Here is a 13,810-nt window from a genome sequence, read left to right as displayed (position 1 = left end):
TTTGTCCATTTCTTCTAGATTGTCCATTTTATTGGCATATAGTTGCTTGTATAATCCCTCATGATCCTTTGTATTTCTGCAGTGTCAGTTGTTACTTCTCCTTTTTCATTTCTAATTCTGTTGATTTGAGTCTTCTCTCTTTTTTTCTTGATGAGTCTGGCTAATGGTTTATCAATTTTGTTTATCTTCTCAAAGAACCAGCTTTTAGTTTTGTTGATCTTTGCTCTCATTTCCTTCATTTCTTTTTCATTTAGTTCAGATCTGATCTTTATTGTTTCTCTCCTTCTGCCAACTTTGGGTTTTTTTTTTTTTTTTGTACTTCTTTCTCTAATTGCTTTAGGTAAGGTTAGGTTGTTTAATTGAGATGTTTCTTATTTCTTGAGGTAGGATTGTATTGCTATAAACTTCCCTCTTAGAACTGCTTTTGCTGCATCCCATAGGTTTTGGGTGGTCGTGTTTTCATTGTCATTTATTTTTAGGTATTGTTTGATTTTCTCTTTGATTTCTTCAGTGATCTCTTGGTTATTTAGTAGTGTATTGTTTAGCCTCCATGTGTTTGTATTTTTTACAGATTTTTTCCTGTAATTGATATCTAGGCTCATACCTGTGTGGTTGGAAAAGATACTTGATACTATTTCAATTTCCTTAAATTTACCAGGGCTTGATTTGTGACGCAAGATACGATCTATCCTGGACAATGTTCCATGAGCATTTGAGAAGAATGTGTTTTCTGTTGTTTTTGGATGGAATGTCCTATAAATATCAGTTAAGTCCATCTTGTTGAATGTGTCATTTAAAGCTTGTGTTTCCTTATTTATTTTCATTTTGGATGATCTGTCCATTGGTGAAAGTGGAGTGTTAAAGTCCCCTACTATTGTGTTACTGTCAAGTTCCCCTTTTTTGGCTGTTAGCATTTGCCTTATGTATTGAGGTGCTCCTATGTTGGGTGCATCAATATTTACAATTTTTATAGCTTCTTCTTGGGTTGGTCTCTTGATCATTATGTAGTGTCCTTCTTTGTCTCTTGTAATAGTCCTTATTTTAAAGTCTATTTTGTCTGATATGAGAACTGCTACTCCAGACTTCTTTTGATTTCCATTTGCATGGAATATGTTTTTCCATCCCCTCACTTTCAGTCTGTATCTGTCCCTAGGTCTGAACTGGGTCTCTTGTAGACAGAATATATGCAGTTCTTGTTTTTGTATCCATTCAGCCAGTGTATGTCTTTTGGTTGGAGCATTTAATACATTTACATTTAAGGTAATTATTGATATGTATGTTCTTATTACCATTTTCTTAATTGTTTTTGGGTTTGTACTCTGTAATGGCCTATATGGGAAAAGAATCTACCAAAGAGTGGATATATGTTTACATATAACTGATTCCCTTTGCTCTATACCTGAAACTTACACAACATTGTAATCAACTATACTGCAATAAAAATTTAAAAGAAAAGAATAACAACTGATCATATAGGCTCTTTTCAATCTGCTTTTCTGGAACTTTTTAAAAGGAATATCAGATTGAACTTTTCAAAGGCCTCTCAAGCCAGGAAAGTCAAATAAGGACTTGCCATCAGACTCTGACTGCAATATGTACAGATTTGGGTAAATTCCTCTCTTCTTGAGGTCCCCAAACTATCTTGAGGTTCCTGCACTTGCCAGGGACTGACCTTCCTTACTCACCTGGTAAGACTTCTGGAAACCCTGTATGCATGGTACTAGGTAAATATTTCCAAGAGTCATTATTGGCTCCATAAAGTCAATCTTAGTACTTTAAAGCTGTCTTGTCATATCTGAGTCAATAATGCCTCTGTCAAATATGACATTTCAGTCAGTGCCTTCATAATATAACCAATGTTTCCAATTGTGTCCTGTTATAAGGAGAACAGATTCTTATTGAACTTATGCAAGTAACTATATTGCCATGAAAATAAGAATACTCACTAAGAGTTTCCAAATTCTGGAGGGATCAGGTAGGGAGAAAAAGAGAAATGTTCTATCTTTGTTTACAAAGTTATCATTTATCAAATTGCTGCAAGTCATAGATAGCTTGAGAGAAAAGTTTTCCTTAAATCTGGAAAAGCAAAACATAAAAGAACCAGCAATGTTTTAAACAAAAATTATAATCATCCTGTACAGTTCATTCAGTCCTGTGGAATTAATTCTTGACCTTTTCTTAGCACTTTTTTGAAGCCATCTGTTTCTTCATTAGAGTTCTGTAAATTCTTACCCAATTCAGTAGTATGATCTGAGAGTTTATCAGAAAACTGTACTCTAGACAAAGTATCAGAGGCCTTTCTGAATCTCTGTAAGGATGAAACATATTTGTAAAAGCATCACAGTAAAACAATAACTGTCTATAAATGACAAAAGAGTTAAAATGTAAAATAGATAGCTAGTGGGAAGCAGACACATAGCACAGGGAGATCAGCTCGGTGATTTATGACCACCTAGAGGGGTGGGATAGGGAGGGTGGGAGGGAGACACAAGAGGGAGGGGATATGAGGGTATATGTATACATATAGCTGATTCACTTTGTTATACAGCAGAAACTAACACACCATTGTAAAGCAATTATACTCCAATAAAGATGTTAAAAAGAAAAATGCATGGTTAAAGTGCTGATTACAGTGCAATTGACAAGGAAATTAAGTTATCTCTGTGACATACACCATTTTAAGATAATAACTAGGATTATGATTGATAACATTATGCCAGGACAATCAGAATTCCAGAAATTTCATAGTTTCTATAACACTTATATACCTATACAGACACAACATAAAGCAGGCTTAGTATTACTTCTTTTTTTGACAATGCCTCCCGTGTGATTTAACATGTCAAATAAGCGTAATTAGTTTAACATCTCCCTTTTTATAAGGAGAGAGGACAAATCTCTGAGATATTTCAGGGGCCTTCTGAAACATCTCATATCTCAAAGTTAGATCTAAGTTAAAAGACTTCGTTTAGAATTTGATTTTGGGAAGTTTGTCAAATATATCAAATTTTTGTTTTTAAACACTTGGTCAAATAGGATCATGAGTCACTGTGAAATAATGCTTAGTTATTCATTTAAACAAAATAAGAATTAAATACTTCATAGGTAAATATAAATGTTATATAGTTGTAAATCGTCTTAGCTACAAAGTATAGAATCTTTGTTTTTCTAGACAGATTACATTAAGGTAAAGAAATCTTTGTTTATAATTTCTCATTAAGACCAGACCATTAATCTCAAAACAGTTTGTCCTTTTAACAGAAAACCAAATTTTGTACCAGCTTACTTTTGATATTGAAATTTATTCATTCTAACCTTAGCCAGTCCTGATGGCACATAAAATTCCTCTCTAAAGACTCTCTTTTTGTTTTCCTTTTTGCGGTACGCGGGCCTCTCACTGCTGCGGCGTCTCCCGTTGCGGAGCACAGGCTCCAGATGCACAGGCTCAGCGGCCATGGCTCACGGGCCCAGCCGCTCCGCGGCATGTGGGATCTTCCCGGACCGGGGCACGAAACCGTGTCCCCTGCATCGGCAGGAGGACTCTCAACCACTGCACCACCAGGGAAGCCCCTAAAGACTCTTTTTTCCCACAAATTTTCTACAGCTTTCTATGTCTGTTTTAATTTCCCCCTTTTTTTCTTTCTCATTTAGAACTAACCAGCTTTAGGACAAAATTACTTTCTTTTCCCTTAACAAAATGTATTTCAGTTTTCTGTACCTTTAAAATTTTTTTTCCTTGAATATGAAAATGTTTTCCTTATTAATGTTAATAGTTTAAATTATGTATATTAATTAGAATTTTTAAGCTTTAGAAACCTTAATTTTTAGTAAAAACTAAGAAATAAGCAATTATGAACTGTCTTTTCCAGTAGTATTCTGTAGATTGGCAAACTTATAATTACTTTTTATAATTTTTAAAAACTTGTGCTTTCTTATAGAAAATATTTCAGTGTGGCACCAAAAATATTTGCTAATAGTCCCAAATATCTTATGTTTCTCTGTAAAAGGAAGCCTATATTCAGTAATTAATGTTTCAGTACCTTATTTTGTTTGGAAATGATTTAGATATTTAATAAATTTCCATCATTTAACTTAATCTAGCAAAACTTTAAAGTTTCCAAAAAGGTTTGGGGGAACTATTTTGAGATAGACACATCATAAAACATAACTATTCTTAAAGAGTTTACCTAAAAACTCTTACTCATTTACATTTATTTAATGTATGTATGAAAATATCATACTGAATTATTTTTATTGCTGACAAATTTTGTAACAGATAACAAACTTATTTGACTTTTAGTAAACCTAGGTACAATAAAAGTATTATACTTAATGTTGGTGACTAAAGGCATGTCTGCATTAATTAAATCAATGAACTTTAACTTTAATACTGAATATTTCCCAGCTCTCTTGAACCTGAAATTCATTTGGGTTACTACTATATTTCTGAGAATTTATTTTATTTAAGAGCTTAATTTTTTTAAGGCAATTAAATAGAGCTCTTTTACAAATTAATTTTGACAATACCATTCAAAAGTAGAAGCATACTACATCTGTAAGGTACATACATGGACATACATACATCCAGATAGGCACGGACAGAGTCTCATAGTTTTAGTTTTAAAGCTTTAGTCATGAATCAGGTACAATAAAAAAACTCACGGGCTTCCGTGGTGACGCAGTGGTTGAGAGTCCGCCTTCCGATGCAGGGGACACGGGTTCGTGCCCCGGTCCGGGAAGATCCCACATGCCGCGGAGCGGCTAAGCCCGTGAGCCGTGGCCGCTGAGCCTGCGCGTCCGGAGCCTGTGGTCCGCAATGGGAGAGGCCACAACAGTGAGAGGCCCGCGTACCGCAAAAAACCCCACAAAAACTCACTAGTTTATAAATAACAGTTGGAATGAATTACATCTGCTAGCTCGGATGGCTAAAGCCTTTTATTATGTGTGGAGAAGATATCAGCTTTGCATTTGCCCTTGACAAGTAATTTTAAGGAGGTTATTTGAGCAAGAGAGTCCTTCTAGCAATTTGAATTAAAAGGCCTCTTTTTTTTTTTTTTTCAGTCTTAGGAATTGGAGATGGTCTAGATAAGGGTTCCCTGAGAAGATGAGGTAAAACATTTATATTTCAAAGGTAGAGGGAGAGAAATACAAGCTCCTCCTAGAAGGACTTTTGTCCCCTTAGGGTCAGAATTTTTTTCAAAAAATTTTTTTTTCAAAAAATTTGTTTTCAAAATGGTCATAATAATCATAGACATTTTCATCAGGCCCCTGGAATTGTTGTTGCCTTCTGTGGGGATCAATCTTGCTGTTATAAAAAGAAAGCTCAGAAAGAGATGGATAGCAAGGAGGACGACATTCAGAGGAGAAGGAAGGAGCAGAGGGAGAGAGAGAGAGAGTGAGAGGGTGTAAGAGTAAAAGAGACAGAGAGACAGAGAGGGAGAGAACTCTCAGAAGCCTCAGAGGAATTTCCAGTTCTGAAATCCTTTGAGATAATTGTGAGTTAGTTTCTCTGAGGGAAGCAATAGTGTATTCATTGTTATGTTTTTCTGAGCCGTCAAAAATACCAGTTGAGATATGCTTCTATTCTTGCCTTACATCCTTTTCTTAATTGACTGCCCAAACTAATTTAGGAGTTTCAAAGGAGCCCCATGTTGGCCAATTTTACTGTAAATCATCCCAGGTAATTGTAGTCCAGCAAGACAAATACTTGCAGGACTAAGGCCCATAGTTCTTTTTTTTCTTTTTTTTTTTTTTTTGCTGTATGCAGGCCTCTCACTGTTGTGGCCTCTCCCGTTGCGGAGCACAGGCTCCGGACATGCAGGCTCAGCGGCCATGGCTCAAGGGCCCAGCCGCTCCGCGGCATGTGGGATCTTCCCAGACCGGGGCACGAACCCGTGTCCCCTGCATCAGCAGGCAGACTCTCAACCACTGCGCCACCAGGGAAGCCCAGGCCCATAGTTCTTATACATAAAACCAGGAGAAGTTTAATGAAGAAAGAGGCTGCCCTTAGAGAGTGAACTTCTCATATTCCAAAAGTAATTATTTACCAGGAAGAAAAAGAAAAAAGGAAAACAAAATCCCAAGAACAGAAGCTGGCAGCCCAAACAAAAGAGGAAGTGAAATCCTGAAGGCCACTTGAACAAAACAGAGAAGATGGGGAGTGAGATCCTGGAGGACCGTAGCTGGTCAGAGGACACCCTGTCTCCTACCAAGGTGGGAGGTTTCAGTACAGAGGACTTCCAACCAAGTTCTGGGACCACTAAGGAGACAATAGAGCTCGACTCTTGCAGGTACCTTACTCAGATCCAAGACAATGTATCCATCCGCAATGTATCCATCACCCAAAAAAGAAATTTCTTTTTTCTTTTTCCTAATCAGTATTAGGAAAATACTGATTTCCTAATACCTCTTTGGAACTTCACAATGGGTTACATTTTCTTTTTAAGGCAAGCTCAGAAGTACTACATGTTGTGGAATGAACTCCTATATAAGAGTCAGTGACTTCCCTGGAGGTCCAGTGGTTAAGACTCCTTGCTTCCACTGAAGGAGGCACGGGTTTGATTTCTACAGGGAACTAAGATCCTGCTGGTAGTGTGGGAAAAAGGATAAAAAGGGGTAGAGGATAAGTCATAGAATTGGCCTCAACTTGCTTTTAAATTTCAAGAGATGAGGCGCTTATAGCAAGGTTGGAAGAAGATAAGCAAGGTCACTCACTTCATTCAATATAAGAGTTAGTCTGGCATTTTCAGGTTCAGAAAGTCCAAGTCCACAGGAAATAAAAAATGCCCAGATTTGCTTCTTTATTTTTCTGTCCAGGTCAAACCTAAGTCTTCTGTATACATTCCATTCTTTGAAATCCACTCTTGAGTTATTTTAAATCCTACTCTTTTAGAGTTCAAGGACTGGTCTGGTTAATTCTCTTGGTAAAGAGGAGGTAAAGAGGAGACTTGAGGTGTTAAAGTGTCTAGATTTGCCAGGCAAACAATTTGGACTATCTGCATTACAAAGCAGTTATTTAACATGGTAGGTCTTCTGGTGCATTTAAGTATTTTATAGATCATTAACTGCTTGAGAGAGCTGGGAAACAGACTGAAGTGGAAATAGCTGTTTCTAGGTAAATACACTTCTTTCCCAGAAAGGAAAAATAGACTCCTAGAGATTCTAAAGTTTCCTTAAAGAGAAAAGAAGTTCCTAGTTACAGAAAAATCTCAGGAGAAACATACTGTGGAAATGAGGTACAGAGCTACACCCAACCAATATTTGTCACACCCAGCTACGGGCCAGACCTCGGACCAGGTCACGCACATTATGCATTTAATTCTTCAAGCATCCATGAAATGTGTAGCATCATCCCCACTTCCTGGATAAAGAAAATTAGGTTCAGAGAGTTGCAATGATTTTTCAATTTGGTTTGGAGCTGAGATTTGAACTCACAAAGGAGCCCATGTTCTTTCCATACTGGACAACACCAAGCTGAAAATGGAGAGAAGTTGATGAGGTCACCCACAGTGACCACTTCACAGTGACACATTTTCCCTCCCTTTCTTTTTTTTTAAATTTATTTATTGGTTTATTTATTTATTTTTGACTGCATTGGGTCTTCGCTGCTGCACGCAGGCTTCTCATTGTGGTGGCTTCTCTTGTTGCAGAGTACAGGGTCTAGGCACGTGGGCTTCAGTAGTTGTGGCACATGGGCTCAGTAGTTGTGGCTTACAGGCTTAGTTGCTCCACGGCAACTAATGTGGGATCTTCCCAGACCAGGGATCAAACCCACGTCCCCTGTATTGGCAGGCGTATTCTTAACCATTGCCCCACCAGGGAAGTCCCTCCCTCCTTTGCCTTCTTTTCCCCCTTAAAAAGTTGGATGAATTTCTTTTTTTTAATTAAAAAAATTTTAAATTATGTAATTTTTAAAGGTTACTTTTCATTTATAGTTATTAAAATATGCATGATTTTACAGAGTCCTTAACAGAGTAGTAAACAAGAGAAAAGCCAGTGATACTACCTTATTCTAAGAAAAATGTCTCACTGTGTCATATTTATTTAACCTATACATTATACAGTATAAGTATAAATAAATGTATAAGTAAAATGTATAAGTAAATAAATGTATAAGTATAAATAAATGTATAAGTAGGTTATACATTAACCTACTTTACATTATACAGAATTACGAGTTAAAAGACCCCAGAGGTAAAAGTGATGACAGGAATGGAGTTTACAGGCGAATATATCCAAGCACCTTCAATTTAGCGATGCTACAGACTGTGATAAGATGAATTCCAGTCTCGCCTAGACTAAAGCATGCAGTTGGTGCATTGGATTAACACTGGTCTGTGGGAGCTGGGAAGTTTCAATGGTCCAATTTGCTTTTCTCTTTTTAGGGATTACAGTCTAGAGGTCTGTTTGCTTTCACACTGGGCTAAAGGGTGACAGCTTGATTTGGGGAATCAGATGTTCTGTTGCTAAGAGATAGAAATTCTGAGCAACTGGACGCTATTTGTTACAGAGTGTAGAATTCAAGGTGATATTTATCGATTTATTAACATTTTATTTATTTATTTATTTAATTTTATTTTTCGCTGTGCTGTGTGTTAATTGCAGCCTAGAGGACCTTCGTTGAGGCATGCAGGATCTTTCCTTGCAGTGTGCGGCTCTTTGCTGCAGAGCACAGGCTTCTCTCTAGTTGTGGTGTGCGGGTTTTCTCTCTCTAGTTGTGGCTCGTGCGCTCCAGGGCACGTGGGCTCTGTAGTTTTGCAGCACGTGGCTCTCTCGTTGAGGTGTGCAAGCTCAGTATTTGTGGTGTGGGCTTAGTTGCCCCGTGGCATGTGGGATCTTAGTTCCCCAACCAGGGATTGAACCCGTGTCCCCTGTATTGGAAGGCAGATTCTTTACCACTGGACCACCAGGGAAGTCCCTCAAGGTGATTTTTATACATGAGTCACAAACACCGTGGGGACGACTTGTTGAAACAAAGAGGAAGGAGCCAAGGTATAGCGTGGGAAAACCTGACCTCAGGTCTCTGTTCCCTCCTGCTCCCCATACCAGACTGGCTTGGGCAATTCTAAGCCTTGTTGATGAAGAGTTTTCTCATCTGCAAAATGGATACCATAGTTTTGCCTTTGGAGAATTGTGAGCCTAAAATAGGAAAACTGACACAAAAAGTGTTTATAAACTGCAAAGCAATCATTTGAAAATTAGTAGTTAGTATTATTTTGCTTCATTTAAGAGGACCAACAGGAGCTTATCTTCCTTATTGTTCTCACTTGGTGGCCTGAGGTCTCTGGTCCTGATGCCATTTTTATAATTTGTGTTCCTATTTACCTACAAATTATGTGTTTTCTTATGAAGTTTTTCATTGAAACTTTGTTCTTTGGCAATCCTAGTTCAGGCTGGATATAAAAGTGTCAGTCCAGTCAAATTGTATTGTTGAACAATGAATGTAGAATAGAGCAGAGGGTAAGATGGGACTCTGGAAGGGCTGGGGGATGAGGGTGTCAAACCCCTGCTCTAATGTTTACCAACCGCGACTTAGTTTCCTCACTTGTAGAATGGGGTTGGTAATGAACAGTAACTACCTCATAGGGTTTTTAAACTTTAAATGAAAGAACACACATGTGGCATTATGTGCCTAGAACATAATAAGTGCTAAACAAATATTGTTTTTATTACTGTTATTATTAGAAACTCAAAATTGTTCTCAGAACAGAGACCACATGATCTTTTGATGTGGTCAAAGGCAAAGCTGTATAATGCTGAGCTATGTCAAGGTGTGATCTAGGGAGTTGTTGGCACATTCCACAGTATCTAGAACATGTCCACAAGTTCAGTGGCTTAGTCATTGGAAATGTAGCCATCTTTGGTCATTCTTAGGCTTTGAAGGTAACTCCATACAAATTTGATTTGATATAATTTAGTCATCTTTTCAAAAAATGCGGTAATAGCCAATTTTACTGGTTTTTAAAATTAATTCATTAACTTCCAAATTTCTACTAAGGTTTTTTTCCCCTTCCCCTCCTCGCTCTCCCACCCCTCCTTTCCTCTCTTTTTCTTTTCTTTCCATAACCTCCTTCACTTTCCCTCCTTTCCTCTCCCTTTCCCTCCCCTCCCTACTTCCTTTGCTTTGCTTTTCCCTCTCCTCTCCCTTTTCTCACTGCTCTCTCCCTCTCCCTCTCTCTCTCTCAGAATCTGTGCCAGGCCTGGCTGGAGCACAGACATCCATCAAACATGATCCCTACCCACAGTCCAAGAGGAGTGATAAGGTGAGGGGGCAAAGGGCAATGCCATGAGGTAGAATGTGGTGAGAATCTCAAATACCCTGATGGTTTAGAGGACAGATCACCCAGAGAAATTAGGGTGGTTCCCATGACATGAACTTTGAGCCAGACCCTGAAGGATGGTTAAGATCTAGCCCCATGAGGTTGGATTTCCATGGTGTGTCAGCTTGGATTTTTCTCCCTCTTTCTTAGCTCTATAGTTCTTCCAGGCTACTTTGTAGCAATTTGAGTCTAAAGCATCACCTGCCACTGGAACCCAAAGGTCTAGGAGGAGCTTCAAGCTGTGACAAGACTCCCAATGGATTCATCTGAGGTTAACCCAACCTGGACCCTGGAGTCTCCTCAAACATCCATCGATGAAAATTCCCAGGCAATTCCAGTTGCCTCTTAACCTATGTCTGAAGTGTTAATAAAGAACCTCAGTAACATGACGCCCAACCCGAGTATCAAATTGCCATTCATTCTACCAGAATGTCTACGTCAACCAACTGGGCGGTTACTTGGTGAAACCATACCCTATAGGAGAGGGGTGAGGACCGTGTTAACTGATCGGAGAGATAAGATAGAACATCTGATTCAATCTGTTAAAAAACGCTATAGCAAAGGAGTTCCTCGGTCTGACTCTCAAAGAGAACCATGGCAGAATGATGTTGAGACTCAGTCAAGAGGGCAAAGGTTTAGAAGTAGCTGTCGTTTTTGCTGGTTTCACAGAGATCCTTCTGAGGATAATTATGAGAATTATTACAACAATAAGTATTACAGTAATTATGACATGGAGTCGAAGGAGCCATAAACCTTATTCTTGTACTATTTTTTATTCCTGGTAATTTTAGGATCATTATGAAGCTTGGGAAAGATTGTGCACCAATATTTTGATAACCTATATTACAAGTTCTGTGACGTCCATTTTTCTTGCATCTCTTTACTACCTTAATACAGTAACTCATAAGGAATCTATGTAGCTTGCATTTGAATGACTTGAATATATTTCAGTTCCACTTTGTGAAACAAATTAACTTGTGTGGAAGGAAAGTGAAGAAAACGTTGGGTGGCTTGACCACAGCATTGTTAGAACAGCGTGTTGAATTGTAATAAAAATTTTTGACGTGCTGTTTCAATTTTCAGTAGCAAATAAATGTGTTTATAGGGGATCTTATTAAAATTTGAGACTTATTTGAGTACCTTTAAAAAAATTCTTGTTATTTTAGACTTGTTTTTTTCTTTTTTTTTTCCTACGGTACGCGGGCCTCTCACTGCTGTGGCCTCTCCCGTTGCGGAGCACAGGCTCCAGACGCGCAGGCTCAGCGGTCATGGCTCACGGGACCAGCCGCTCTGCAGCATGTGGGATCTTCCCAGACCGGGGCATGAACCCGTGTCCCCTGCATTGGCAGGCGGACTCTCAACCACTGCGCCACCAGGGAAGCCCTAGACTTGTTTTTGCTGGCTATGTATTAACTGAATAATACTTATCCCCATCATATTCCCAGGGTGTAAATATCCAGCATTCTAATATTTTGTGATATTGTCCTGTTGGGAAGGAAGTTTATACATTTGGGTAAGGTTAGAAAACAAGGGCACAGACATTTGCACATATTAACCTCTTGGAAGAAGTTATCAGTTGATCTTGGTTGGAGGGAATTGAAAGAATGATAGTGGTATATAATACTAAGGGAAGATGCAGCCCCAATGGTGTTTTAGTTCAGTTATTTTCTTTCATAACCTAAGTGTACACAGACCTGGATTTCTTTGTGGGTTAAAAGAGATACATAAAACTCATCTTCTGCCATCCAACTATCTTTTGTTCACTTTAAAAATATATTAAAGAATTGGGTACATGGGACTTCCCTGGCGGTCCAGTGGTTAGGACTCCTGCTCTTTCACTGCCCAGGGCCTGGGTTCGATCCCTGATTGGGGAACTAAGATCCCACAAGCTGCATGGTGTAGCCAAAAAAAAAGAGGATCCAGTTGCAAAGCAACTAGAGACCTGGTGGTATTCAGAATGAAGCAGAAATAGCCCAAACCTGGACGACTGTGCAAACAAATGGCAAAGAAGTTCAACAGTGATGTTAAAAAGGGATATTAAATATTAATACCCATCAAAGTAGGTCTTCAGAGGTTGTCCTACTTAGAACTACTCAAACCATCATGGTCTACAGCATGGGTGAATGTGGGTGGTCTTGAGGTTTTGTTAAACTTGCAAGCTGTTCCTAGAGGCAAGGCCGTCTTGACTGCTGTATGCATTTGAAAATCATTGACTAGTGAAAAAACTTATTTGTTGTAATTGTGTTAAATTTATTAAAAAAAAAAAAGATCTAGCCCCATGAAGACTTAAAGAGAGGAGAGAAGGATGCGCATTCCAGGCTGAGGAAGCAGCAGGAGCAAAGGCATGGAGGTGGGCCTCTCCTGAGGAAAATCAATGTAAGAGATTAGCTACAACAACTACTAACCCTTCTCCCTGCCTTTTGCAGAGTCAGCTCAGACACTCTTCATGGCAAAAGTGGGTGTGGTGGAGACAGTCCCTTGTTCTGACCTACATTCCCACGCATCAAATTGTTTCCCAGGCTTGACTTCCCTGGCCATTCTTCCTAGCTCCCAAGGTTTACCAGACATCCAAGTGGAAGTTATGTGTGGCATTTACCCATTCAGATAGTAAACTATTATCACATCAGTCTCTAAGGGACCATTGTGGTACCTGTTACTCAATCCAGCACTGCTCCCTCTAGTTTTATTCTGTGTTGGAGTCATCAGTGAACTGCAAAGGGAAGCAGCTTCAATTAGGGTCACGCATGAAGATGCCTTCCTCAATGCTACCTGTGCTAACATCTTGACAATTATCCTTGGGCATGCTCAGTTCATATTTTCAGTATTTTTCCCATCCATTCATCAAACTTTCACTGAGCAGATCAAAATTCCCCACGTGGATGGGATATAAGGGACGGTAAAACATGGTCCTTACCTTCAAGATAGTCTAGAAGAACTAAGAGAATGCAAGGCAGAAGGTAATTGGGAGCACAAGAGAAGGACAGTGAAAGTCTTTTAGAATTAGTATAGTGACAGTCCCCCAAACCACACCCCCGCAACCGAAGAACGTGTTAAAGAGGTTGTTCTGGAAGAGGTGGAATTGTTAAGCCTCAAAACATGGGAATAGTTCTGTTGACCTGGCCTCCTAAACCTTGAGACATACAGAAACACTTTGGAATGCTTGCTTGTTTTTTTTTTCCCCTGTGAAATTTGTATCTGGCCGTAGCCCCATGGTGGGAGGGTAATAGGGAAAACTAGCTCTTACCTGAGCATCTGCCTCATGACTCTTGAGCGTTGTTGTGTGTGCCAGTATTCACATCCTGATTCCTCAGTAAGTGATGGCAAGACTTTTCCCCTCAAGGCTCTAGATCTACCAGATTTCAAAGGCATAGGACTCTGTCAAGAATGTTTAACTCTGTAAACATACAGAATTATATTCAAATAATGTTTTTCAGGTTGAATTCTAGACTGATGACCTCTCTTAACTTCACGGGGGTTTTGGTGTTTATTTC

The 13,810-nt window shown here is 39.0% G+C and overlaps 2 protein-coding genes across 8 annotated transcripts in view; both read left to right on the top strand.

Annotated features, from left to right (window-relative positions):
* ATP13A4 (ATPase 13A4) overlaps positions 1–13,810 on the top strand; it is a 150,373-nt gene that overhangs the window by 55,758 nt on the left and 80,805 nt on the right. The gene's annotated exons all lie outside the window — the stretch shown is intronic.
* On the top strand, positions 6,273–12,681 carry LOC307186909 (developmental pluripotency-associated protein 3-like). The gene is given in 4 exon segments (XM_079922548.1): positions 6,273–6,290; positions 10,186–10,262; positions 10,470–10,665; positions 10,669–12,681. Coding segments are annotated over 2 exon segments (492 nt in total). The 5' UTR covers positions 6,273–6,290; positions 10,186–10,262; positions 10,470–10,575; the 3' UTR covers positions 11,071–12,681.

This window comes from Stenella coeruleoalba, assembly GCF_951394435.1.
Source record: "Stenella coeruleoalba genome assembly, chromosome: 5".
Lineage (NCBI taxonomy): Eukaryota > Metazoa > Chordata > Mammalia > Artiodactyla > Delphinidae > Stenella > Stenella coeruleoalba.
This window is presented reverse-complemented; position numbering and strand designations above follow the sequence as displayed.